At 39.6% G+C, this 27,452-nt stretch overlaps 1 protein-coding gene across 1 annotated transcript; it reads left to right on the top strand.

Annotated features, from left to right (window-relative positions):
* The first annotated feature begins 266 nt into the window (after nucleotides 1–266).
* LOC135767312 (uncharacterized) lies at nucleotides 267–22,085 on the top strand. Its single transcript, XM_065276952.1, has 5 exons — nucleotides 267–401; nucleotides 1,598–1,685; nucleotides 3,682–4,014; nucleotides 4,397–4,497; nucleotides 20,770–22,085. Exons 1-5 carry the CDS (start codon nucleotides 267–269, stop codon nucleotides 20,905–20,907), a joined length of 795 nt encoding a protein of 264 aa, XP_065133024.1. The 3' UTR covers nucleotides 20,908–22,085.
* Nucleotides 22,086–27,452: the final 5,367 nt, after the last annotated feature.

The raw sequence follows: 27,452 nt of genomic DNA, 5'->3' as shown, positions 1-27,452 counted from the left end.
ATATGTGTGGTTTAGTGCAACTTTGATTGATATTAAGACACTCACACATTTTAAGATTGCTGTCCTTAAGAAGCATCAGCTCTTCTGAACCATTCTCTTATAAAGATATCTGATCAAGAGTTGTTGCACTCCATAAGGCTGAAAAGGGATACAAAACAATCTCAAAATGTTTAGACCTCCATCAGTCTACACTTAGACAAATTGCCTATAAATGGAGACAGTTAAATACTGTAGCTACCCTTCCTGGAAGTGGGTGCACAGTCAAGATGACTCCTAAGACACCATGCAGAATACTCAATAAAGTAAAGAAGAACCCACGAGTAACAGCTAAAGGCTTGAAGACATCATTGGAACGGGCACACAGCTCTGTTCCTGAGTCTACCATACGCAAGTCTATGACAGTACACCACGGAGGAAGCCGCTGCTCTCCCAAAAAACATTGCTGTGAGCCTGAAGTTTGCAAAAGAGCACCTTGGCAAACCCCAGTGCTACTGGGAAAATATTTTATGGATTGATGAAACAAAAGTTGAATTTTTTGGGAAAAATTTTATGGTGCAAAATGGGCACAGCTTACCAACATCAAAACATCATCCCAACAGTGAAGTATGGTGGAGGGAACATCATGATTTGGGCTTGCTTTGCTGCCTCATGGCCTGGACCACTTGCCATCATCGAGAGTAAAATGAATTATTAAGTTAAAAAAAAAATCCTACAGGATAATGTCAGGGTGGCTGTCCCACCAGTTGAAGCTCAGAAGAAGTTGGTTGATGCAAAAGAACAATGACCTTAAGCATTGTAGTAAATCCACTACAGACTGGCTTAAGAAAAACAAAATGCGTTATTTGGAGTGCCTAGTCAAAGCCCAGACCTTAACCTGTGGAATGACCTCAAGAGAGCGGTTCACACCAGACATCCTAATGTGTCTGAGTTAAAGCGGTTTTGTAAAGGGGAATGAGCAAAAATTCCTTCTGAACGATGCGCAGGTCTGATTCAGAACTACTGAAAGCTCTTGCTTGAAGTATTTGCTGCCAAATGAGGCTCAACAAGCTGTTAAATCCAAGGGTTCACTTACATTTTTCTGCAGCACTATGAATGTTTAATGGGGGTTTTCAAAAACGACACAAGAAACTAGAATTATTTGTGTGTTGTCACCTTATGCACATTGTGTTTGTCTATTGTTGTGACCTACATGAGGATCAGATCACATTTTATGGCAAATCACAGTAGAAAACCAGTTTATTCCTAGGGGTTCACATACTTTTTCTTGCCACTGTATATCAGATGTAACATCCTCATTGTATTAATCTTTAAGCTCATCAATAAAACCCTGTGTGCTGGAACTTCTAAAAGCTGTGTGAAGTCTGTCCATCACATTTGATACTGTACAAGAAAATCCTTTCTCATTCTGTGTCCAATATCAGGGTGTCCGCGGATCCTTAAAAAGTCTTAAAACGTCTTAAATTCCGTAGTATGAAAATAAGGCCTTAATAAGCATTAAAATGTCTTAAATCCGGGTATCAAAGGTCTTAAAATGTTGTCCAACCAACACCGCCAAGAAGATTGTAACTGTTTTATACATGTTCATCTCATGTGTCAGGAAAAACTGAATAGGTGGAATCTACTAAAGCACAAGTTTGCGGGGAGTTCGCTAAAGTGCATGGACCGGTATAAGCAAATGGAGAAAAGTGTGAGTTTTAGCTATGGGGAAGTGCACATTTAATGAAAACTGGTTACTTAACCCTGATTTTGCTCCGTGGTAAAGACAAGTTAGCGTACGGGGTCCGTTTTTTATTTTGCAAGAAAGTTTTAAAACTCAGAACAATGGGCATCAAAGCTTTAGTGTCACACATGCAATGTAAGAAACATAAAGCCGCTGCAGAAACCTGTTAAAAGCATACGGCATTTCTCCGTTCTGTTGTGCCTACAGCAGTAGCCCTAAAGAGCACCACGGCATGCTAAACATCTGCATCAGCAGTTTTAAGCACCACGGCTTCTGCTCCATCAGACATAGGACAATTGTTTGCCTCCACTGCCAAGTCCAAAAACGAACGAAGCCTGTCTTCTTTTTTTCTTTTAATGACGGTTGGCATCTAGCTTATAGGTGCATTAGCGCCCCCTCTGCTCCGGAGGGTGGATCTACTACACTCTTTCCCTTACTCCTGGTCTCATCAATTTAATTATTTCTATTTTTGCCATAAAATATTTCACTGCCAATGTTTTGTCTCAAGATGCATACCAGTAATGTGTTTTGTAAGTTATATTAAAAAAAAAAACTCCTTAAATGTCCTAATATAAATAAGACCTAGTCCATGTTTAATCTGGGTAACCACACCTAATAGTTTAACATTGTTGTTACATAAAACCATGTGTTTATTTTATGCACATTATACATTATTTGAACCAATTATTATTGTCTCATCACTATTGTCATCTTAAATGTTTTGGCCCATTTGGCTCTATTTTTATTACCAAAAAATATCAGATTACTTGATCATCATTCTTACAAAAATAATTGTTAGTGAAACCCCTAGATTGGTTAAAACATTTTAAAATTATGTGATTTTAGTTAATTATAATGCTATTTTTCTTTATATATTTTATCATTGGGGATTTCTTAAAACTTCGTATGACTTTTTAGGTGAAAAACTTGTAATATTAGCAAAGTGTAAAAATCTTGTCAGATCTTATTCTTGTGAACCAGTCTCGTTTCATCTTGCGGAACAAGTGTCTTGTCACACCCCTAGAAAATACTGTTTTTTGTTAATAATGATTAAAGGTTCTAAAAAACAAATGGATGCATTCACACTGGAATATAAAATTGGACTTCATTGTCGTGATATAGGTCTTAAATTTAATTCATTATGGTCTTAAAAAGGTCTTAAAAAGTCTTAAATTAGACTTGGTGAAACCTGCAGAAACCCTGAATATGCATCAGACATTGAATTGCTTAAAAATTAAGTAGTATTAACACAGATATATTGTTTATTAAGTTGTCTGGTGTTTAACAAAATAAAATGTAAAGTGTATGTGTTTACAAAATGTATGTAAATTAGAAGCAAACTGTATCCATTCACAACAATCCTTGCGTGCAGTGATGGTGAAACATCAGCGAGGAGCTGTGACAGAAGTTATGTTTCTGCTGCTTCTGCTGTCAGGTTGGTGTCATCATTTAAATCTGTTTTCACAAGTATATATGTGCACATGCATATATTTAAACGTCTTCATTTTAACAGGACTTCTGTGCAGTGCTTCTGGTCTTTGGCGAGAATATCAGTACATAAACATAAGTATGACATGGACAGACGCTCAGAGTTACTGTAGAGAGAGATTCACTGATCTGGCTACTGTAGACTCGATGGATGATGTGAACAAGATGATTAATACAGTGAATGATGGGTACAGTGGATCAGTGTGGATTGGACTGCAGAAGGGAACACAGAGTAATTGGGTTTGGTCAAATGGAGAAGATACCATTTCACAATACAGTCCATGGGCCCCAGGAGAACCTAGTGGTGGAGGAGATTGTGTTTTCTTTAGCAATAATGCTTGGAGCGATGATTCATGTGGAAACACATTATGGTTTGTGTGTTACAGTCGTAAGTAGTCAGTTTATTAAGTGTGTTAACATTCGGTTTAACTGAGAAAGTTGAAATCTGATTTTTATTTTGCATCTTTCAAAAGAAGCTACTGGATATTTCAGAATAAATCTGGCGAAAAACTGGACAGATGCTCAGAGTTACTGCAGACAACATTACACTGATCTGGCCATCGTCCACAACTCTGAAGAGGAGAACCAAGTATATGCAGCTGTTGTAGATTCCTGGCCACAGCTCTGGATCGGTCTGTACAAGGAATTTTGGCAGTGGTCTGATCAGTGGAACTTCACCTTTAGAAACTGGGCAGCAGGACATCCATTCATAAGTTCTGGTGACTGTGCTGCCATGTCAACAACTGATTCTGGTAAATGGGTTCGATACAGCTGTGACCAACAGTACCCTTTCATCTGCTATGGAGGTGAGTTTAACAAATCATTTACTTATAGCCGCATACATTTTTTTGTTTTAATCACATGCAGCAAACACACATAACAGTTACAAAACGTATAACTTAAATGCAACACTTTTTATAAAAGCGTCTGCCAAATGCAAAAATATAAAATTACTTTATGAATCACAAACAATTGTGATTTGTGTAACTGTATTTGAAGAGTTTTGTTCCAAAACAAGATATCAAAAAATTTTTTGTCAAAACATGTTTATTAATATGTTATCATGTTTTTATTGTGTTTTATTGTATTACACAATAAAAAAACAAGATTTTTGAAAAAAAAAAACAATTATTTGGTTTTGGAACCAACTCTTAATTTTTATAAAAAAATTGCTTTGTTTTTCTGTAGAGGACAAGTTAGTTAAAAGACAGACTGTGAGACTGAGCTTGTCCAATGATGGAAATCACAACATGAATGATCCTTCGGTACAGACTGCCATTCTGAATGAGGTTTGTCTCGGTCTTATATAGACTGTCTTATGAGATTTATTCATGTTAATGGCTGCGTCTGCAATTGCATGATCAGATGAAGACTGTTTAAACATTTTAGTATAGTTTCAACACAAAGTACGAATGTGGATAATATGTCTAAATCTTGCCTATTATTGAACAAAAAGAAAACTGTAGTTATGATTTTCACTAAAAATCCCATAAAACTGGAGCGGTCCAATGTGTTCCTGGTGAGAATGGAACTTGACATTGTAGAGGAGTTTAAGTACCTCGGTGTCACACTGGACCAAACACTCTCATTTAAAAACACATTAAACTTACAGCGAACAGAATCTAGGGCTGCACGTTTTCAAGTTTTTAATTAACTGTTAACCGACACCCTTAGCGGTTAATACTCGGTTAACCATAGTATGCGTGCCGCAACCCAGAGATACAGACACACGAGAAAGGGGTAGTTAATTTTTAACACCTTTAATAACTGGTTGAACCACATTTAAAACGAAATTAATTTATAGAAATAAAACGCAGTGGTAGGGACAGAGCAGTTTAAGTATGTCACTGACGTTTGCGTTCGCGGGGATGGTAGGCTGGGTGAAGGTACTCGCAGGCTCCGCGGCCGCCTCTCTATGATGCCCGGGTGTTGGCTGGGTTTGTCGCGATAGTCAGTGAAACGGTGATTAACGGTGCTTCAGCCTCTCACCGGTTAGATCACTTGCCCACCCCGACACCTTCTTTCACCGTCGTTTTGATATTTTCTTGTAATTAAATCATCTAGTTTTGTTAGAGAGAGCAAACACTTACAACGGAATGTGTCTGATGCCTGAAGCGGAGCTGAATGCGCGTCACGTCACAGAGGAGCCGCAGGTGTCAGATTTCATTTATTTTTGTCAGAGTTTGCGAGGCGAGCTGAATGACCAGACGATAGCAGAAGCCGCGTGCTTACTCGTTTTTGTTATAATGTACATGATGTTTAATATAAGCAAGATCGTTTTGTTGTATTTTTTATCAAGAAAAATAATAAACCCATCATTCAAGCAGCGCTTTATGGAGGAGTAGCCGGTTGCACTGCATGGAACTGGCGAGTTCTGCGAGAATTACCTGCCCACATTGACTCAAGCACTTAATTAAACCAGCTGTTGCACTCGCATTGCACGCAAATTCATACGCTTTTTAACGCAGCTTACGCAAGCGCTGCATTTAAACAGTTGCGTAATTCAAAAGTGAAAGTAAAATGCGCACGTCTGCATGCATTAACAGGTGGGAAAATTCTGTCACCTGATGTCACTTAACCGAGCAAAATGTTTCACTCGGTTAAACAATTCTTAACGGTTAATCGGTTAACCATGGACACCCCTAATGGAATCAAATTAAATTGACAAAACTTTAAACAAATTAGGCCATCAATGGCTGTTTCTCAATTCTAAGAACGCAAAGAACAGACCTGCTTTCTCGTGGAGATTGGTCTTGCCAGGCGACCTCGGAAGAACGAACTCAGAAGGTCGCGAGAACACAGAACGCACTTATGAGAATTGAGATGTGTGCGATCTTCCTGCTGGTCACGTGACCTCCCCAGATTTCAGCGCGCAAGTCTGCATTCGATGCATCCTCGATATCAAGAACTCATCCGGGTTTTTTCATGTGTCCTCTGTACTTGTGTTCTTGAGAATTGGAATTGAACTTCGACTGTTAATGATGACGTAGAGCGATGACACAAGGATGCAAGATCGCTGAAGAACGCATATTGAGAAACAGCCAATGACTATTACTTCTGCTAAAATGTTTTTACATTCAATGATATTTTCACATATAGATTACTGCATTACAACCTGGTCACTCACTGGAAATACAAATTTAAAACCCAAATATTAAAAAAAATATTTGATCAAAAACCTTTGTCATTTCATTAGTGTAATATTCTTTGAGCAAATACAATATGCTCAATTTTGAAAATTTTAATTTAATTTTAAAAACTGTTGTTTAATTTATAAAGTTTTTCATGGACTTGCTCCACTATCACTTTCTACATACATTAAACCAAGGTCTGACAGAGGTTATTGTACCAGAGCTTTACTGAGAGGATACATAGAGATCCCGCATAGAAAAACTACCTTTGGACAAACTGTACTGTCTATCAGAGGAGGTCAATTTTGGAACAGTATTCCAACAAACATTAGAGAATGTCCAACCTATTGTACATTTTAAAACCATCTTAAACAATTTCTTAAAAGTTCCCAGCTCTGTCATCATTTTAACTAGTCTTTTTGAAGTAATATAATCTGTCTGAATGTGTGTTAATGTGATTCTTGTTTGATTGTATATTGTTATATTCTGTCGCGAATTTTGTATGTTTTTGTTTTCCTGCCTCGGGACTACAGGTGAAAATTAGCATTTATGCTATAACCTGGCACATTTACAGTCTTTACAGTAATGTTAGACTGTTCATTAATGTGCACTGTCCCGACTAAATAAATAATTTCGGGTGTACTAAATCCGCCATGTTGATACATCACATGACATACGTCACCATAACAAAAATGTTGGTTATTAACTGGAATGACATTAAACAAGGGGAATTTAACCACAAGGGACAGCTGTTTAATATGTGGATTTGCATTTGAATAAAGATGCGTTACCGCTTTCGGACATTTGTGAAAAAACAACACCTCTCCATCTTCTTCGTTGGGTAACTCCTCTCCAGGGATCACAGGAAAGCAAGGCTGAATCCGAAATCGCATACTTACTGAGTAGGTACTGAATTTCACTGAGTACCTACTTAACGAGTGCTAAGACAGTACGTACGTTTGCGTTAGTATGGACAGCATCCGCCATGTTGACGTTATCATGTGACCTAAATTGTAGTAGACTTGTTCGAGTTCATGCAGAACCACAAGAACCGACCAGAGGACGACATCACAATACAGCAAAGCGACTCGAAATCAGACTTCTCTATATGATTTCAGGAATTACTCTCACGGTGCTTTGATGTCATTCACCTGTTGGTTCTTGCAGTGGTGCATGAACTCAAGAAACCAAATACAGGCATGAAAACGTATGCGTGTGTATGAGGGACAGGTGCACCTGATTGCATCAGTAACTTGACAACTCTACTAAGGTCTCTGTAAGTGTTACAGATATTATATTACACATTATTTTTTAGTGGACAAAAATTTGTAAAACAAGCAGATTGTAATTTAATATGGATTGTCAGATGACAACTGATTATATAAACTTTAGTGAAGCAATAATGCTCTTTTATTTACTTAAAACAACAAGAAACATGAATAAAAAAATGAATGAATAAAACCATCACAATAAATGAAAACGTAGCCTATAGAAGTGAATACCATATGAAACAAAACTTTATTCTAATGTATTTTTCTAACAAACTATCACATATTTACTGCCATCTCAACACAGTTGTGACAATTCTGCAGCTTTATTTTCATGAATCAGCTGAGCACTTTGTGGTATATCCTGGGTCTGTGAGCTAAGTCAGGGTACTGGAACAGCCCTGTGTAACATATTGAAATCACCCAATTGGCTGGTCTCCGGAAAGCTGGGATAGAAGTGTCCCACCGACGCTTGCTTCTAAATCTGGGTGAACTCAGTAGGGCATCCGGGGATTTCTCGGCTACTAATTTCATGGATACTGAGGATTCGGACATACTACTCTGTTCACGTACTGTTTCCCCTACTACATTTTCAGTAAGTAGGCGGTTTTGGATGATACTTAAGTACACATGCCTCTGAATCTCGCAAGAAATAATCCAAAATCCTGGGAATACCCTATTAGTTATACTGAGGTTTCGAACATACTATTTGTTTGCCTACTGCTTTTTGCCTACTATATAGTATGGCAGTTTCAGTTTTATAGGATGCGGTTTTTGATTAAGCCAAAGTCTCCATAGATCTTGCCAGAAGTAGTTGGTCATCCGGGTATTTTTCGCCTACTCGAATACTATGAATTCAGACATACTACTTGCTTCGCCTACTGCTTTTTGCCAACTATATAGTATGGAAGTAGGCGGTTTCGGACGCAGCCAATTTGTTGAATTTTGTCGTCATTTAAAGCTACTCTATCCATTAGCTCTCATTCATAAAGCTCAACAGTTACATGTAGTGTTGCTTTCGTCAATGAAAAGTATGACTAAATATAGTCGTCAACGAACCTTTTTCACGTAACGAAAACTAGACGTGACGCAACGAATATGCTGATCATGTGACGATGACTATAATAAAATGTATAATGCAATATTGTTGACAAATAAAAATGAGACTAAAAGTGGTTTACAAAATAAAAACTAAGCTAAAATATCTCTTCATTTTCGCTGACCAAAACGAGCCGAGACAAAATGTTACAACGTTATTTCGTCTTTTAGCCATCCCAGCATCTCTGCTCCCCGCCACCTGACTGCAGATTATCACGTGTATTGCCGCAGATTAATTAAAACATAAAAGTACAGCGAGAGCGAGTAAAAAGCATGTGGAGCAGTCTGCTGTCGGGATGCTTTGATATCATACGCCTCCCTTTGCACAGTAATGGGCGTTTTACACGGTACGCGGCAACCGCAAGTGTTTAGTTCTTTTTTAGTAGGAGACGTGCGGAAAGCGGAGAAACGGGGGCGGTTACAGAGGTGAAGTGGAGTTGGCCCACATGCCTTGCTCGTGTACCCAAAATCCTTCCCCTTTTACGGACACAACTCTTCATTGCAGGCGCTATTTAATATAAACATATTTCCACTAAATGCTGCACAAAATGCTTCCACTACACGAGAAAAGCTGTAGAAGACGCAGCAAAGAAAAGTCTAAAATAAATCCCGTGCATCACTTTCAGGTCAGTTCAACAAGCCTGTTAAAATGTATAGCGGTCGGCCGAGATCCTGATTAGCCCATTCACACTGCCATTGGTCTGAGGGTGATAAACTGAAGATAAGCTGGCAGTGGCGCCAATCTGTCTACAGAACTCTTGCCAAAAACGGGAAAAAAATTGGGGACCCCTATCAGATACCACGTCAGTAGGCAGACCATGTAAGCGGAAGACGTGTTCAAATAATATCTGGGCCGTTTCTTTGGCAGAGGGCAAAGGAACAGAAAGGGGTTTTAGCAGACCAACGGGGGCTTGATGACAAGTCTTATTGCGAGCGCAAACCTGACAGGCTAATACAAACTGTCTGACATTTGACGCCATAGAGGGCCACCAAAACCGTTGGCGGACGGTAGCCAACGATCTCCGAACTCCAGGATGACAAACAAATTTGGACTCATGACCCCAATGGATGACCTCGGAACAGAGCGCAACGGGAACCCACAACCGACCCGTCAGGCACTCAGCTGGCACTTTCTTCTCTCGGCCGGCCTCCCTCACCCGCTGCTCGATTCCCCAGCGGAGGGCAAACACCACCCGCCCCTCGGGGAGGATGGTTTCGGTCCTCTTAACGCTACGGCTATTGAACAAGCGAGAGAGGGCGTCGCGCTTTGTGTTTTTAGAACCCGGCCGGTACGAGAGGGAAATGTTAAAACGGTCAAAGAAGAGTGCCCAACGAGCCTGTCGCGAGGTCAGTCTCCTGGCTGAACGGATGTACTCGAGATTTTTATGATCCATCCAGACCAGGAAAGGTTCTGAGGCACCCTCCAGCCAGTGACGCCATTCGCCCAGTCTGACGGCCAGCAACTCCCGATTACCTACGTCGTAATTGCATTCGGCTGGGTTTAACCGGTGGGAGAAAAAGGCACAAGGATTCACCTTCCCATCCTTGGAGGACCGCTGGGACAGAATGGCGCCTACCCTGACATCTGATGCATCAACCTTAATAATAAAATGAGCCGGAGGATCTAGAATAGAAAGCACAGGAGCAGAGATAAACCGGGACTTTAACATATCAAAGGCTTCCTGAGCCTCTCTGTTCCACCAAAAACTTTCCTTAGTGGAAGTGAGTGCTGTAAGAGGTTTAACAATCTGACCAAAATTTCTGATGAATCGGCGATAGAAATTAGCAAAACCCAGAAATCGTTGCACCTCCTTACGATAGTAGGGGATTGGCCATTTGGCAGCCGCTTTGATCTTAGCAGGATCAGGGTGAATCTTCCCTACGGCAATGACAAAACCCAGGAACGAAAACCGACTTCCTATGAAAATCGCACTTCTCCGCCTTAACTGATTCTCAAGCAAATGTCGTAAAACTCTGAGAACTTGCTGAGTGTGTGCCTGCATAGAGGGGGAAAAGATGAGAATGTCATCCAGGTACACAAAGACAAACTTATTAATCATGTCTCTCAGCACATCATTAACCAGAGCCTGGAAGACGGATGGAGAGTTTGTTAGCCCGAACGGTAAAACAGAATATTCAAAATGTCCGGAAGGTGTATTAATCGCCGTCTTCCACTCATCGCCCTCTCTGATGAGCACCAAATGATAAGCATTGCGCAGGTCTAATTTGGTGAAGAAACGTGCTCCCTGCAAAAGTTCAAAGGCAGTAGACATTAATCCTCTGGGGTCCGACCATTTTGGGACACTGTCAGAGGTTCTGACATGCTCTTACATTTGGTCTTTTTTTCAGTTGCTTTAAACATACTGTATTAATGGCAAGTGTCTCGTAACACTGCATTCAGCACAAACTGGGCTAAAATATTATATGAGCTACATGTATGTACATGTTTGTATTTTTGAGAGAAATTTTTTTATATAAGTCCACAAAACCCATACTAAACATGTTTTAACAAGACTTTTCTAAGCAGAATCTAGTAGTCTAGAGTTTTTTCTTTAAAATGATGTGAAAATCATCCTGCCTACTCATTCACATAAAACAATAAATTGATTTAGAAATTGTAAGACACTTTTTGTTTAGAGGGGCCGTATGCGAGAAGGATTGATTGACAGCTAGCAAACAAAGGCTTGCATAATGAGCTAGGAGGGAACTACAGTAAAGAATGTGAGGACAAATAAATGTATACATGTTTGTTTGAGGTTTATTAAGAAGTTAACAATATAATCAAAATAGAAATGAAGGTCAGTAGGACAATTTTATTTGGAAACAAACTCTATTCAAAAACTTAACTTAACTATAAGAAACTGATAGACAACAGAGCTGTAAACTTCATGTGGCTCATGTTACCATATAACTTTATGTCCAAAAAGTGTGAATATGTTTTTCCACTTCATAGTTTTGTACTGATGAAAGGGATGCAGACCTGTAAGAGAGTTATAAACAGCTGTTAGCATAAATTGTCCACAGAAATACCCTTACTTACATAACTGATGGGTAAATATCACTGATAAACTATCATGCACATAAACTAAATTCAGAACATCTCAGATAAACATCTGCAGTGATTAGTTATATAATAAGCTGTTTTCAGATGACTGTTTTCAGATGCCAATCCCCTTATCGCCTAGCTTCTGTTTTAAACGCGTTTCTGTAAGCGCGTATGAACTTTAAAAACACATCGCATATGGCGTCCATGTGCGCGAGCACGCGTCTCCATGTAACGGTGTCGCGTGTAAAGCGCAATGTATGGAATGCGTTGCATGTAAACAATATCATATTACAGCAGATCCCGCAGTGCAGCATTACTCAAAGTTGCCATGAAGGATACGAAAGTGAATAACTGTGTCTAACACTGTACAACATGTAACAGATATCCGCCATTACGGGAGGTCACGCGTACTCGTTTGTAAATAAGCATGTAAACATGGAATCATATAACAGCACACACACAAAATATCCTGCAGTGCAGCATTACTCAAAGTTGCCATGAAGGATACGAAAGTGAATAACTGTGTCTAACACTTTAACCCTCTGGGGTCTAAGGGGTTTTTAGGGCCCTGGAGAAGTTTTGACCTGCACTGACATTTGTGCTTTTTTCAGTTGCTTAAAAACATAATAATGGCAAAAGTCTTATAACACTGCATTCAGCACAAACTGGGCTACTATATTATATGATTAACATGTATGTACATGTTTGTATTTTTGAGAGAAAAATGTTTATGCGTGGTTTTTGAAAAAGAAAAAAATTTAAGTGACTGATATAAGTCCACAAAACTCATTCTAAACATGTTTTCCCAAGACTTTTCAAAACAGGATCTAGTAGTCTAGAGTTTTTTCTTTAAAATGATGTGAAAATCATTCTGCTTACTCCTTCACATAACACAATATATTGATTTACAATTTCAAAGTCACTTTTTGGTTAGGAAGGCAATATGCAAGGAGGCTGGAAGCTCTTGAATAATCTGTGATTGACAGCTGAAGAACAAAACAATTGCATAATGAGCTGCATAATGAGCCTTTAGGCAGGAATTTGAAGATGCCATTATTGTTACGTGTTTGTTTGTGAAAGCAACACAAAAGAAATGCCTTCACATGCATGATCCTGCGTTAAATAAACTTACTGTGCAGAGATATACGCGAATAAACTGGCTTTTAGATGTGTGCAGTCTGCTGAGGTTGCTTGTGTAGGCTGAACTGCACAAGCCATAAGCATATTACAAGATAGCAAATATAAATGGTATAAATTAACTGTTACTTACTTCAAATATCCTCCTCCAGTGCGTCTTCCATTGTTCTTCTTCTTAGGTAACATTAACGATAAACACTTCTCTTCCTCAATGTCCAGACATAAATGAAGATATTCCTCACGTGTGTGTATAAAGTTTATAATCCAAACATGCGATAAAGTCTTTAAATCTGATAAAACTTTACGCTTTGTTTATTATTGTTGGAACTGCTCTTCTCTTCATTACCATGTCAACAGCGTGTACCGCCTGTGGGCGTGACCGCATTAAAGATAATGAAGTCAGCCAGGAAAAACAGTACTCTCTTTACTTCAATGCAGATTATATAAACAGTCAATATTTGTTTTTGATTATAATTAGCTTGTTTAAAAGTAGACATTTCAGGCTTTCCTGGATATGTGTATCATGTTTGTGTGATGAGTATTCGCAGAGTTTCAACTGATTTTCGTAACGTGATTTGAGAGACAGCTGGCGGGGACAGAAATGTCTGAATGTGCACCCTGTTTTTTTCTTTATTTGACAAAAACACAAAGATCTATTGTTATTGTGAATGTACACTAATTAAAGAGGACCCTTCACAGTTTCAAATGATGTCAAACACGTAAGAGTATTTTAAGTTGATTCTGCTATGATAAGGAGAAAACACGTCAAAACGCGTCCCCACTTTTTTGGACCCCTGGGGGTTAAAGGTAGGGGGTATCTATTTTTAACCGTAATGTCATTTAAGCCTCTGTAATCAATGCATGGACGCAAGGAGCTGTCCTTCTTCTTAACAAAAAAAGAACCCAGCTCCAGCAGGAGAGGTAGAGGGACGAATGAGATGAGCACGAAGGCAATCACTAATATAACGGTGACGTTATGAACACTGTGATAGAAATGACCGGCAGGCGTTTGGATCTCCGTCATAGGTGGGTGGGTTGGTGACATGGGGCTCAGGATCAGAAGAGCGGTGAGGATCAGAAGCCTCCAACCGCATGCGCTCGAGCTGGGTGTTGAGATCGGAGACCCAAGCGGTGAGGCGTTCCACCTCCCGTGAGGTGGTAGAGAGCTGAGCGTTCTGCTGTCCCAACCAGGCCCCTTGTTGTGCCAGAGCAGCGCATACGTTGTCTACATCCGCTGGATCCATCAGTGGCGAGTTCATCAGTCAGGAATTGTGTATAAAAATACACTGAGGCGAGGATCCAGATGTAGATGAAACTAATTTTAATAAATGCTTAAATAATCGAGAGAGAAACATTTACATTTTGTCATTTAGCAGACGCTTTTGTCCAAAGCGACTTACAAGTGAGGTAAACAAAAGAAGCAATTATGGCAACATAAGAACAGCAATACACAAGTGCACTGGAAATAGTCTCATCAAGTCCAACACAATATACATAGCCAAGGGTATGTTAGTAATTTTTTTAGATAAAGAGTAAGGTAAATAGAGAAAGAGATAAAGAGAAGGGTAACTAAAGAAAGATAGTAAATTTGTAGTTAGGAAGTTAGGTAATGGTGGAAGAGATGGGTTTTTAGCCGAGTCTTAAAGACAGCTACAGTGTCAGCTGATCGTGTCACGACCGGCAGATCATTCCACAGTTGTGGGACAGTTCCTGAGAAGGTACGCGTTAGTGTTTTCTTCCCTTTTTGAGATGGTACCACAAGCCATCGTTCGGTGGTAGAGCGCAGTGATCGAGAGGGTACATAAGGCTCTATAAGCAAGCGAAGGTAAGGGGGTGCTGACCCAGTGGTGGTTTTAAAGGCCAGGAGCAGAGCCTTAAATTTGATGCGGGCTGCTATAGGAAGCCAGTGTAACTTGACAAAGAGAGGAGTGACGTGCGCCCTCTTTGGCTCATTGAAGACCACTCTTGCCGCTGCGTTCTGAATTATCTGTAGGGGTTTGGTCGTGCAGGCTGGAAGTCCTGCCAGTAGCGCATTGCAGTAGTCCAGCCTGGACAGGACAAGAGCTTGGACCAGGACCTGCGTAGCATGCTCATCTAGGAAAGGTTTAATTTTCCTAATATTGTAGAGGATGAATCTACAAGAGCGAGCGGTGCTGGCAACATGCTCTGTGAAGCTAAGCCGATCATCAATGACCACTCCCAGGTTTTTGGCCGTCTTGGAAGGCGTGATGGTCGAGGAACCTAGCTGAATGGAAATGTTGTGCTGAATCTTTGGTTCAGATGATATGACAAGCAGTTCTGTCTTCGCAAGGTTAAGCTGGAGATGGTGAGCCTTCATCCAGAGCGAGATGTCCCTCAGGCATGCCGAGATGCGGGCAGAAACCGTAGGATCATCAGGGTGGAACGACAAGTGGAGTTGAGTGTCGTCTGCGTAGCAGTGGTAGGAAAAGCCATGTTTCCGAATTACAGAGCCCAGAGATGTCATGTATATCGAAAAGAGCAGCGGTCCAAGCACAGAGCCTTGAGGGACCCCGGTATCAAGACGTTGGGGTTCGGAGACGTCACCTCTCCAGGATACCCGAAATGAGCTATCTGAGAGGTACGACTTGAACCATAGAAGCGCTGTGTCAGTGACACCCATAGACATGAGAGTTGACAGGAGGATGCGGTGATTGACCGTGTCAAAAGCTGCAGATAGATCCAGTAAGATCAGCACAGATGATTTGGAGGCTGCCCTTGCCTGCCTTAGGGCCTCAATGACTGAGAGCAGCGCAGTCTCAGTGGAGTGACCACTTTTGAATCCAGACTGATTGCTATCCAGGAGGTTATTTTGTGTAAAGAAAGTGGAGAGCTGGTTGAACACAATGCGTTCAAGAGTCTTGGAAATGAAGGGAAGAAGAGAAACGGGTCTGTAGTTCTCTAGCATAGCAGGATTGAGAGTGGGTTTCTTCAGCAGCGGGGTTATCCGGGCCTCTTTAAATGCTACAGGGAAGGTGCCAGTGGAAAGGGATGAATTGATAATGTGAGTGAGAGCAGGGATAACAGACGGAGAGATGGCCTGGAGGAGATGGGTGGGTATGGGATCTAGTGGGCAGGTAGTGGGATGATTAGAAGCCAAGACCTTGGAAACATCTGCTTCGGATAGGAGAGAGAAGGAGGGAAGGGAGCATGTCTCAGGGATTTGAGAATGCGCAAGAAGTGGCGGTTCGGAGAACTGACTGCTAATAGTTTTCGTTTTCTTCACAAAGAAGGAAGCAAAATCATCAGCCTTTAGGTCGGATGAAGGTGGAGGGGCAGGGGGACAAAGAAGGGTAGAGAAGGTCTTGAAGAGAGTGTGAGAGTCAGATGAGTTGTTAATCTTTGAATGGTAGTAAAGGGTCTTTGCAGAGGAGACATCCTTGGAGAAGGAGGCAAGAAGAGACTGATAGAGGCAGAGATCAGAAGGATCATTCGATCTACGCCACTTCCTCTCTGTAGCCCTGAGTGGAGAGCGATGCTCACGGAGAACCTCAGTTAGCCAAGGAGCAGGAGGTGTGACCCGGGCCGGTCCAGATGTCAGAGGGCATAATGTGTCTAAGCAGGATGTAAGAGTGGAACAAAGTGTGTCAGTGGCATTGTCAGTATCTAACAGAGAGAGTTGACTGGGAGAGGGGAGCGTGGAAGCAATCGCAGAGGATAAGTGGGAGGGAGAGAGCGTGCGCAGGTTGTGCCTGAACGTGACCAATGGGGGATCGTATGTAGTGACAGGGGGAGTCAGGTCAAGGTCGAGAGTAATTAGGAAGTGATCAGATGTGTGAAGTGGGGTGACCTGGGTGTGGTAGGTGGAACAACAGCGTGTGTAGATAAGATCTAAAAGATTACCAGACCTGTGTGTTGGTGAAGTAGGGACTCGCTTGAGGTCAAACGACGCAGTCAGGGTGTTGAAGTCAGCTGCCTGTGGTTTCTCCAGGTGGATATTGAAGTCACCAAGTACTACTAAAGGAGTACCATCCTCAGGGAATGAAGACAGAAGTACGTCTAACTCCTCCAAGAAGTGTCCAAGTTGACCTGGGGGGCGATAGATAACTAAAAAATGGATTTTAGTAGGGTGGATGATAGTAACAATATGCAATTCGAATGAGTTGCTGTCACATGAGGGGGTTTGCTGTTGGAATTTCCAGTCCTTAGACCAGTTCCTCCACCCCTCCCTGTTGTCCGAGGACTGTGTGAGAAAGTGTAGTTGTTGGAGAGGGCAGCCGGAGTGGCAGTGTCCTCTGGTTTAATCCATGTCTCAGTAAGTGCTAAAACAGAAAGGCCAGAATGTGAGGCAATGGCAGTTATGAAATCTGCTTTGTTGACGGCAGATTGGCAGTTCCATAAGCCAATGGGAAGAGAGAGTGAGGCAATAGTGGAAGGAGGGAGAGTGCGGAGGTTATTAATATTTCTCCCGCGGCGACGTGATACAACAGATTTACGAGTTGTAATGACCGTAGAGATTTGAAAGCACATAGTGAAATAGTGAAATTATAAGAATAGGAAAAGTACAAGAGAGGAAAAAGAGTGCTATATAGATAAATAGAAAAGGTTTGTACAAAAAGTGCAATTCTCAAGTGCCCTGTCGGTGTCTCTGCTCGGTGGAGTCGCACAGGTAGAGTCGATGGTCTTTACACTCTTCGGTCTTCACACGACGAGGGCTGCACGCGACCGCTGCCGCGGTGGACTGACTGCTTTTATAAGTGCTTTAAATGTGGGCTGAAACTCAGCAGGCCACGCCCGAAACCACTCAACAACAAGTTAATGGCCGAAACTACGACTGTATTTACTGTAATACACTAACGCACGCGAGGACACGCGAGAACAAACGCGGATTGCAGCACGTGAGACAAAGGTAAACAAGAGAGCGTTTCTTAGCAACGACACTGCGCTAAAACTTCACAAGTCTAAAATCAAATACACTTACACGTTTCTGTGGACTCCTGTTGATAACTGCTTCACCTGAAGACTGAACTGTTTACTGCTGTTTAAATACTCTCCTGGCGTTGGCCACGCCCGAAACAACTCAACAACAAGTTAATGGCCGAAACTACGACTGTATTTACTGTAATACACTAACGCACGCGAGGACATGCGAGAACAAACGCGGATTGCAGCACGTGAGACAAAGGTAAACAAGAGAGCGTTTCTTAGCAACGACACTGCGCTAAAACTTCACAAGTCTAAAATCAAATACACTTACACGTTTCTGTGGACTCCTGTTGATAACTGCTTCACCTGAAGACTGAACTGTTTACTGCTGTTTAAATACTCTCCTGGCGTTGGCCACGCCCGAAACCACTCAACAACAAGTTAATGGCCGAAACTACGACTGTATTTACTGTAATACACTAACGCACGCGAGAACAAACGCGGATTGCAGCACGTGAGACAAAGGTAAACAAGAGAGCGTTTCTTAGCAACGACACTGCGCTAAAACTTCACAAGTCTAAAATCAAATACATTTACACGTTTCTGTGGACTCCTGTTGATAACTGCTTCACCTGAAGACTGAACTGTTTACTGGGCTGAGCCAGGGAGCAAAAAAGTCAATAGAAAATACTTGAGATCACAACCGCCAGGCCGGACGTAGAAAACCACCGAATAGAGTCAGGGAGAGATGAGGAGACCATTCAGCAATTAAGGCAGACAGATAGCTGGACAGCGGTCACGACCCGTCTCAGTGCTGCTGGGCAGCGGGCATAACCAGAACCCAGGACAGCAATCGGCAATAAAGGCCGACAGAAACAGCGTGGCAGCGGTTACGACTGCTCTCAGTTTTGCTGGACAGCGGTCACAACCAGGACACGGAGCTGCTGGACAGCAGCAGGGCAGATAGAGGATGATCAGGAAACCGGAGCGCAGGCGGGCGGAGGTTCAGTAATCCTATGAGACATGGCAGAGCAGAGACAGCAGACAGAACAGGTGAAAAAAAAACAATAACAGACAAAAAGTCAAAAAATACGAAATAATCCATAAACAGCTAACACAACTGGACATGAACTAAGACACACAAACAGAGATGAACTCGCGAGGAGCAAGGAACACAGAGAGATTAAATACTAAACGAAATAGCGAGAAAATGAGTAACAGGTGAGGGAGCAAGTGTAGAAAATCAGCAGTGATGAGATCGCCCTGGTGACAGACACGCACGTGAGGAACTGTCAAAAACACAAAACAAACACAAACACGATGAAGAGAAAAGACAACATGGTCGATCACACCAAGATCGTGACAAAAACTTATAAAAACTAAAATGACAGCTTGACACAAAGACTAGACTAAAACTAAAATTAAAACAGGCTGCCAAAAACAACACTAGTTCCATGCATATAAAATCTGTACACTATTAAAATATTTTATTAAAATATTTTTATCTTATTTGTATCATTCAGTTGTTTTTGTTATAATCAGACAATGGGCCCTATCTTACACCCAGCGCAATTGACTTTGTCAGTCCATGTATCATTTGTATTTTGCACCGGCGCACAGCGGGTTTTTCCCTCCACAGACGCACGTCAGCAAACTAGGGAATGAACTTGCGCTCCCTGGGCGGTTCAGCGCAAAAAAGGAGGTGTGTTCCAGCGCAAACCATCCCTGATGCTATTTTGCAGTTTCAAAAAACAATTGCGCCACTGACCAGAAAAAACTAGTCTAAAGTCAGTGGCGCATTGCGCGTTGTTCATTATGCTATTTTAAGGGCGCATGCTTGACCATAATGTATAGCGTATACAACGCGCACACACATTGCTTATCTAATCTACACAGATGCAACTGTTATTTTTGCAAATCATAAATTGTTACAATAAAAAATATTACCACATGAGATAAGGGAAATCATTGTGGTGAGCATCGTGGTGATAGTTTTTATTTATTTTGTGTGGCTGCGTTAAAAAAATCTCATGCAAATAACGATTAAAATATTTTCATAAGTTTGTTGTGTGGCTGTATTACGTTTATTTTATGTAAATAATAATAACAATGTTTTCATAAGAAACCTTAATGTATGTGAACTTGATTTGTAAGTGAACTTTGGGGTTGGACTGCTTGCGTTTCTTGGCTTTCAGCGGTGAGGGTGGACGCAGCGATGTCCTCTCCTGGCGTCAGGTCCTGTGTAGAGGCAGATCCACCTCCCGTTACACGGCCTGGCTGATTTATGCTGGCAAGCTTGGGATTCCCCGTCTCCTGACATCATTGTAGCGCTTGCGGCGCAACGTCCTGGGGCTGATGAGACAATTGTGGCTATTTCCTCCCACGCCTGTTTAACCGACGCTGATTTGGGCGGATTTCTCCCATCCCCATACAAAACAACTTCTCTGCCTTTGAATGCTCTTACAAGAACGTCGGTTTCCTCGGCTGTGAACCGCTCCTGGCGTGCGTCTGGTAAATCCATCATAATAATAGCAACCGCCATGAAACTTGCGCACTTGCGTTTAAAGGGAATGTTGGATGACGTTCTGATTGGTTTATTTGACGTTACGCCCAAACCACACCTATGAATAATGAATCTACTTCAAACCAACCCCTTATTGATTTGCGCCTGGCCAAGAGTTATTTCTCCCGCCGGGAAAATAGCAACAGCGCCCAAGATCCGCCCACAAAGTCACTTGCGCTTTGCGCTTCACACTTACGTTTCAGATCGTTAAAATAGGGCCCTATGTGTGACATGTGTGATATATACTGAATAGCTCAGTTGTAGAGCATTGCGTTTGCAGCACAAAAGGTCATGGGTTGGAACTCAAGTACTGATAAAAATGTATAGCTTATAATGCTTTGAATAAAAGCGTCTGCCAAATCATAAATTTATAATATATATTGTTTATGCCATGATTTTTTAAAAGTTTTGTTTATTTTTTTCTGACCTACAAGATAAGTGAAAAGCTGAAGATCATGGGGCTGAACGGCTTGAAGAGTATAAGCTGGAAAAAGGATGAAGTTGGAAAGGTGTTTCATCTGACTGGCAGACAAACAAATTTAGATGATGTATGTAAATATATTAGGAACTAATCATCAATGTATTTCTGTAACTTTAAAACATACTGTACTCTGAGAATACTAAATAAATTATGTATCATCTTTCAGACGAAAACAATTTGAGTTATTAAAAAAATGTCCTGGCTCTTTCAAGCTTTGTAACCTTAGAAAACAAGAAGCTAATTATTATGGTTTATACATTTTTAAATATGGATATTTTTCTTTTACAATCGTATGGATTACCCTCAAAAGGCCTTTATTAATCCACCTGGAGACGTTGATTACTTTTGTGAAGGATGTATGTGCTTTATTGGGCTTGAACATCGTGAACCCTGTTTTTTTACCATAATAAAGCTTGGAAGAGCCAGGAAATTTTCTTAAATAACTCAATTTGTGTTTATCTAAAAGATGATGGACATGTATCTCGGATGGCTTGAGCTTGAGTAAATCATGGGGTAATTTTCATTATTCGCAGGAGTATCGCTTTGGGCTCTTTATGAATGCAATTTATTTTGTGTGAAGTAGATACAATAATATCTTTCTTATTTGTAATAGAAATTTAATTGACAATGTTTATTAATACAACTTTTAGTTATTACAAAATAGAAGTTTATTTGCTGATATTCTGGAGTATAACAAGAACAGATCACAGATGACTGAACTGTTATAATTATTTATAAACTGTAGATGCTTATACATTATATCAGATTGAACTAACTTTGCCTAACCTGAGAACAGATTTGATGCTACCTATTGGCAGAGTAGGCAAATGCCTAGTGCCTCAAGCTTGGAGGGGGGCCTCCATAACCACTAAATCCATGTGCGCTAGTCCACCAATCACTACTGACAGCAATACACAAAGTTATAAGGTGAGTTTGACTTTATGTGGCGCCGTAATGAGAATGATAAGCAGACTCCTCTTTATGATTTATTGAATCACTTTCGCCTTGATGTTCTTTGTCTGTCGGTTCTTGCAGCGCAGCATAAAGTCAAAAAAGCCTAGCCTATATGATGAACAGCATTCAAAACTCTGCAGCTGACTGACTTTAAAAGTGACAGTGCAGGACATGATGCAGGTATTTTGAAATGATTGTAATTCATTGTAAAAATAAACTTGGCTTTGTTCTGTGAATCAACGTCATTTCAGTACATATCAAACTTGCTGCTGCTGACTCTGTTCAGACACTTTGAATGATGTGCACGATAGCATCGCTTGGGGAGCTGATTATCAAAATAGTCAAGTCATAAAAGTACCTAAAGTAAACTGTCTGTATATCTTGTAAGTCATCTACAATTTATTTTAGTTTTGAAATCATGAAAACATGATGAATATATATATTGAAAAATTATCCAACAATTTAATTATTCTGCTTAGTAGTTTGTTTGTTCAACTTCCAGTAGTAGCTGATTTGTATGGATATTTAAGCATACACTGTATAAGGTATTTAAATAAGGTTATGCAATGCAATAAAAAACAATAAAAGATAACTTGTAACAGATGCGTATTTACTGAAATAATGTCTAGGTGTTCATTTGTATTTTTTTAGGGTTAGGGTTTTTGTTTTGTTATCCCAAAAATGTTTTTTTTTAAATAAATGACTGCATCCACAACAACAAGAACTTTAACCTGCCTTAAAATGCTTAAAGGGACACTTGACCCATTTGCATTAAGCTTTGTTTAGTTAGAACCCCAGTCATGTTTTTGAATGGTCATGCATTATTTCCTCAGTTGCCGCTGAGACAGGAGAAATACAGATTTCAGTGTTGCACTTCCTTCTTTCAATGTTGTAAAAATCATCATTTTGCATCATTGAAAGAAGGAAGTCCAATATCTTTGTTGAGGGGGTGAGACTACAAACACCCCTTTTCTCGCTCAAATAGGCACCAAATTCTAAATGTATGTTACATTTCCACTACACACTACTGACACACTTTAAATAAAGATTAATGTTTCTACGGGTGAAATGCTCCTTTAACACATGTGACTTTGCATAATTTCAATTTTAACATAAATTGAATCCATTGGTTAACTTAACAAAAAAGAAATGTAAAGGGAAAAACATGATTGATCACTGTAGTGCTTCAATGATTTCTTACAGGGTAGGAAAAACACTTGATGACACTTTCTCACATTATTCAGAAAATTGGAGTGGTGTGAGGGGCCTTGTACATACATTTTCCCAAGGGCCTCCAAATACAATATTTAGAACCAGCCCTGCCTGAGAATATTAATCTCCTATAATTCATTCTTTTAATGTGAAGTTAATAATGAGCAAAAGTTGTCCTTAATATAATGTGTACAGTATGCATAGAACAGTGTATACATCCGTGTTGGTAAAATAAACATTACATAGAAAGGCATAACCCAGCAAACATTGGTCTAACGGTAACGTCGTGTCCCTGGCCAAAAATAGTTGCGGTATGACGGCATAAATCGGTGAAAATATGTTACACAGAACATTTCATAAAAATGCATTAAGATACATTTGTACATATCTATAGTTCTATGGGGTTGCATGTATAATTGTTACTTTGACTTTTAGCTAGTGTACTTCTATATATATATATATATATATACCCTGTTGTGAATCGGTTGTAAGAGGATGTCACTAGGTGACGTCTTTTACACGTGCATTTATAGTCCATCATGCCCCTCTATCATAAACCTTATATGAAGTCATTGTGAACTATGCAAATGCTGTGCTTACACCTTACTGCAATAATTAATTTAAGTGCACAAAGTGTTTTTTAAGAGGTTGTGAATAGACGTCCACTGACGTCTTTTACATGTCTAGACTAGACTAGTAGGAAAAAACATAGGCTAATTAACTTTATGAAATACACGATTTGTATACAAAGTAAATATATTAACTTTATCTTGTTTAAATAAATTATAATACAAGTGTCCAATGTGATTGCAAAGCCACAATGCATTTTAGTCATTATTCAACCTATTTTATTATTGAATGTATGCATATTTTTAAATGTAAAGCAGATATATATCCGGTCACCATTTAGGTCTGAGTTGGATGTAATTTCAAAAACTGTGCTGCACGATTGTATTAACAAAAGATAAGTGATAAATCTCGGGATATTACAAAATCACGCGATATGATAGATTATCTCACGACGTCACATGTTCTCCCGGAAGTTCCGCGACATGCAACCACAAGGAGAGGGTGAATTTACGAAGGAGTTTTGTCTATATATTAGATAAAATTTACTGTTGGGTAAGTACATTTTGTATTATTTAATTAACATGCTTAAGTTTTACTCGTTTGACACAAAGGAACCGAAATAAACGTTGCCAGAATTGTCCACACAGGATGATCATTTGGCATGATGGAATTGTAATGAATTAATTGCCTAAACATTGCACATGTTAAATACTGTTCTGTAGTATTTTGAATTTGTATTTTAATTTTTTTTTTTACAAAGGAAAAGCAGAACCTAATCCAAATAAAAATGAATAAGCTGTTAAAAGGACTGTGTCCTACCCATATCCTCCAGCAAAATATAACCATTCAAAATTCAAGCCAGGTAAATGCCTCGGTTTGAAAATACACTTAAACAAATGGGAGTTGGTACTCCACAATATGGAAACTACTGATCTCTTGTTGATGACAAATGCTCATTCTTGTGCTGCAAAATGGTTATAGTGCTGGAAATTATTCACCATAACCAAGTATCTCTCCTTCAATGTTTATTAATCTGTATATGAAACAGATTTTTATATAGCAAAGTGCATTTTGACATGCAAATTATTTTTGTGGTGACAAATAGCATGGACTACGGGTGACAATATTGACAAAAATTTCAATCTTGGTAATTTTGGGACAAATGGTGACATAAGATACTGAAAATAGCCCTGCATTTTCATTTAATACTTCTAACATGCAGATGAGATATCACAATCACCTTTAAAAGGGGTCATATTATGGGACTTCTTAAGATGTAAAATAAGTTTATGGTGTCCCCACAGTACATATGTGAAGTTTTAGCTCAAAATACCCCACAGATAATTTAGTATAGCATATTCAAATTGCCACTTTATAAGTGTGAGCAAAAAATTTGCCGTTTATGTCAAACTGGCTCCAGAATTTGCTAAATTATCCAAAATTATGATTTTGAAATCATAATCCGCTCCTGGGTATTACTTATAGCCCTTTCACACAGAGATTTTAGAAAATACACAGAAAATGCATCATCCGGGATTTTCCAGGATTGTTTGATTTTTGCTTGATTAACACTGTCAATTGACCTATGTCTAAGCCACGCCCACTCACTTGGACAAACAATCAACATTTGGTAATAGGAGACATTTCACAGGAGGCAATTGATGACTATATACAGTATCATCTCGAAGTCACCAAAAGGGCCTTTCATTTCATTTTATTTATTTGACAGGGACAATGCAAACATACATCGTGTCAAAGCAAGCTTGTCACTAAAGTGCTGCATAAAAAGCCCTGGTTGGGCTCTAAAAACAATACAATTTACATACTAAACTACTTCAATTTAAAACAAATAACATGATATTGACAATTCATGTCTCTAATCATACACAATAAAATTTACCCATAAAATTTACCCGTAGGTTAACATACACACATATACCATATACAACTCATACCTACTAGTTAAAAATGAGTGCACCTTTGATTTGTTTTAAACCAGTTTTTTTAGCCTGGAAGTAAACACATTAAAATCCAGTACAGTCTTAATGTCAGATGGTATTGAGTTCCAGAGTTTGGAGCTCTTCACAGAGAAGGTCGTCTGACCAAAACTGGTCATACAGAATGGGATTTTACAATCATGATTTGAAAAACCCCTAGTGCAGGGGTCGGCAAGTAAATTTGGCCGTGGGCCAATATTTTTTTAGCCAGTAGATGGCGGGCCAGCTGCTGTTCCCACACTTATGTGTCTTATTTTGAATTAGCCTAGTATAGGCTATCTGATCTTTTGTCAAGAAACATTGTCTTTATTTCCTATTTAAAAAAACAAAAGACTGCATTAAAAATTGCTAAAAACATGGTTATGGATCCGTGTATCATTTGTTCATTCGTTTTTTCAAATTAAAAACAAAAATGAAAAAATTTACCACCACGGGTTTTCTGATTGTGTGCTCAGATCAAAAAAAAATTACTGGATTAGACAAATTTTTTATTTAACACCTTTACAGGCATAATATATCAATAAAAACATTTTAAACAGACCAAGTAGGCTACTATAGTGGTAACATATTACAGGAATTTGTGCTCTCATGAAAGACTCTTACAGTCCGACTTTTGAACTTTATTCCTTTTTTTTATTAATATTTATACGGGACACACACATACACACCTAAGGTTAATGGAGGTCTGCGCTGGACTGTTTTTTTTTTTGTCCAGCTCCCACAAGATTCTATTCAGTAAACCGCTTAAAATACACTCTGTGTTCACCCGCTTTATTTCCCGACCCAACGGGTCCGGTCGCAAAACATAACGTTAGATCTCGTTTCCAGAATCTCACATTCAAATGTCTCTAACGAAAAGAGAGAGATGAAGTAACCTATAACAATTATAAATGCTATACCAAAATTGTGTCCGTGCCCATATAAATATTATTTTAACATTGTACTGTCAGCAGACAAAAAATAATGAAATATAAATAATAAATTAAATAGGACAAAGCCTCTCACTCAAATTTCTAACCAGCATAAACCAAAACCATTGTTGGTTGCAGAGTTGCTGTTCAAACAAATTGCTGAAAATCCTCCTTTGCCAAATGTATAACGTTTTAAACTGAGGCAAAGACCAAAGAACTATGCGTTAGGAAAATGAATCATGGCTTTATTTAAATAGACATGTAAAACCATATTTTGGCGGATTACTTTAATTTTCTAACGAATTTGCCATTTAGTCTTAATAATTAACAGTAAACGAACTTGACTTGCTGTTCTCGAAGGCAGGTCGAACCTTAAGGTCGGGCTCGAGCCCCAAGTTCAAGTAACAGAACAGAAGAAAAAAAATGAGTAGTGAATGAGAAGATGAGAAGGAGGAGTTGCAGCTATGCGCATGGAGACTCCCGTTAACCATATGTTTTTAATACTGATTGACACAGGACTGTTTCCTTTCAAATCTACGTTAAAAGCGAACTATTTAAAATATTACTGCAGTAAAAGAGTTAATTTTTTATCATATTTTGTAGTGGTTTCTAAAAGCCTGCAATTACTTTTCAGTCATTTGCGATGTCAAGGAGTTTAATGTCTTCACGCGTGACGCATTGACATGATTTGCGAGGTAAATTTGCAAATGATTCATGAAGTCATACCTCTGCAATTATTATAGTTATGATCGCGGATGCGCTGGTAGAGAAAGAGAACGAGAAACAGCGGCCCGTTAAGATTAAACTATAGAGTGCCGAAGTAATGGCGTCACTTTGTAGGCTAAAACGCGGAAGTGAGTTAGCATTTTAGCACTACGGGTTCCCTCGCCCTGAAGTCAATGGGTTTTTTGAATGGGTTTTTGCTAAATCGCCTGAAATAAGGTCTGTGGTTAACAAAACCTCTAAATATTTTCACGTTTTGTTCTATGACA

Source organism: Paramisgurnus dabryanus, chromosome 6, assembly GCF_030506205.2.
Source record: "Paramisgurnus dabryanus chromosome 6, PD_genome_1.1, whole genome shotgun sequence".
Classification (NCBI taxonomy): Eukaryota; Metazoa; Chordata; class Actinopteri; order Cypriniformes; family Cobitidae; genus Paramisgurnus; species Paramisgurnus dabryanus.
The sequence above is the reverse complement of the archived record's forward strand: the minus strand, read 5'-3'. Positions and strand labels throughout refer to the sequence as shown.

Bases quoted from the DNA above. Each gene is read 5' to 3' on its own strand.
- LOC135767312 (XM_065276952.1), top strand. From the start codon at position 267: ATGACTCCTAAGACACCATGCAGAATACTCAATAAAGTAAAGAAGAAC. The intron at 1,686-3,681 runs GTGTGAGTTTTA...ATCTTTCAAAAG, and splicing joins GTATAAGCAAATGGAGAAAA to AAGCTACTGGATATTTCAGA. The intron at 4,015-4,396 runs GTGAGTTTAACA...GTTTTTCTGTAG, and splicing joins CCCTTTCATCTGCTATGGAG to AGGACAAGTTAGTTAAAAGA.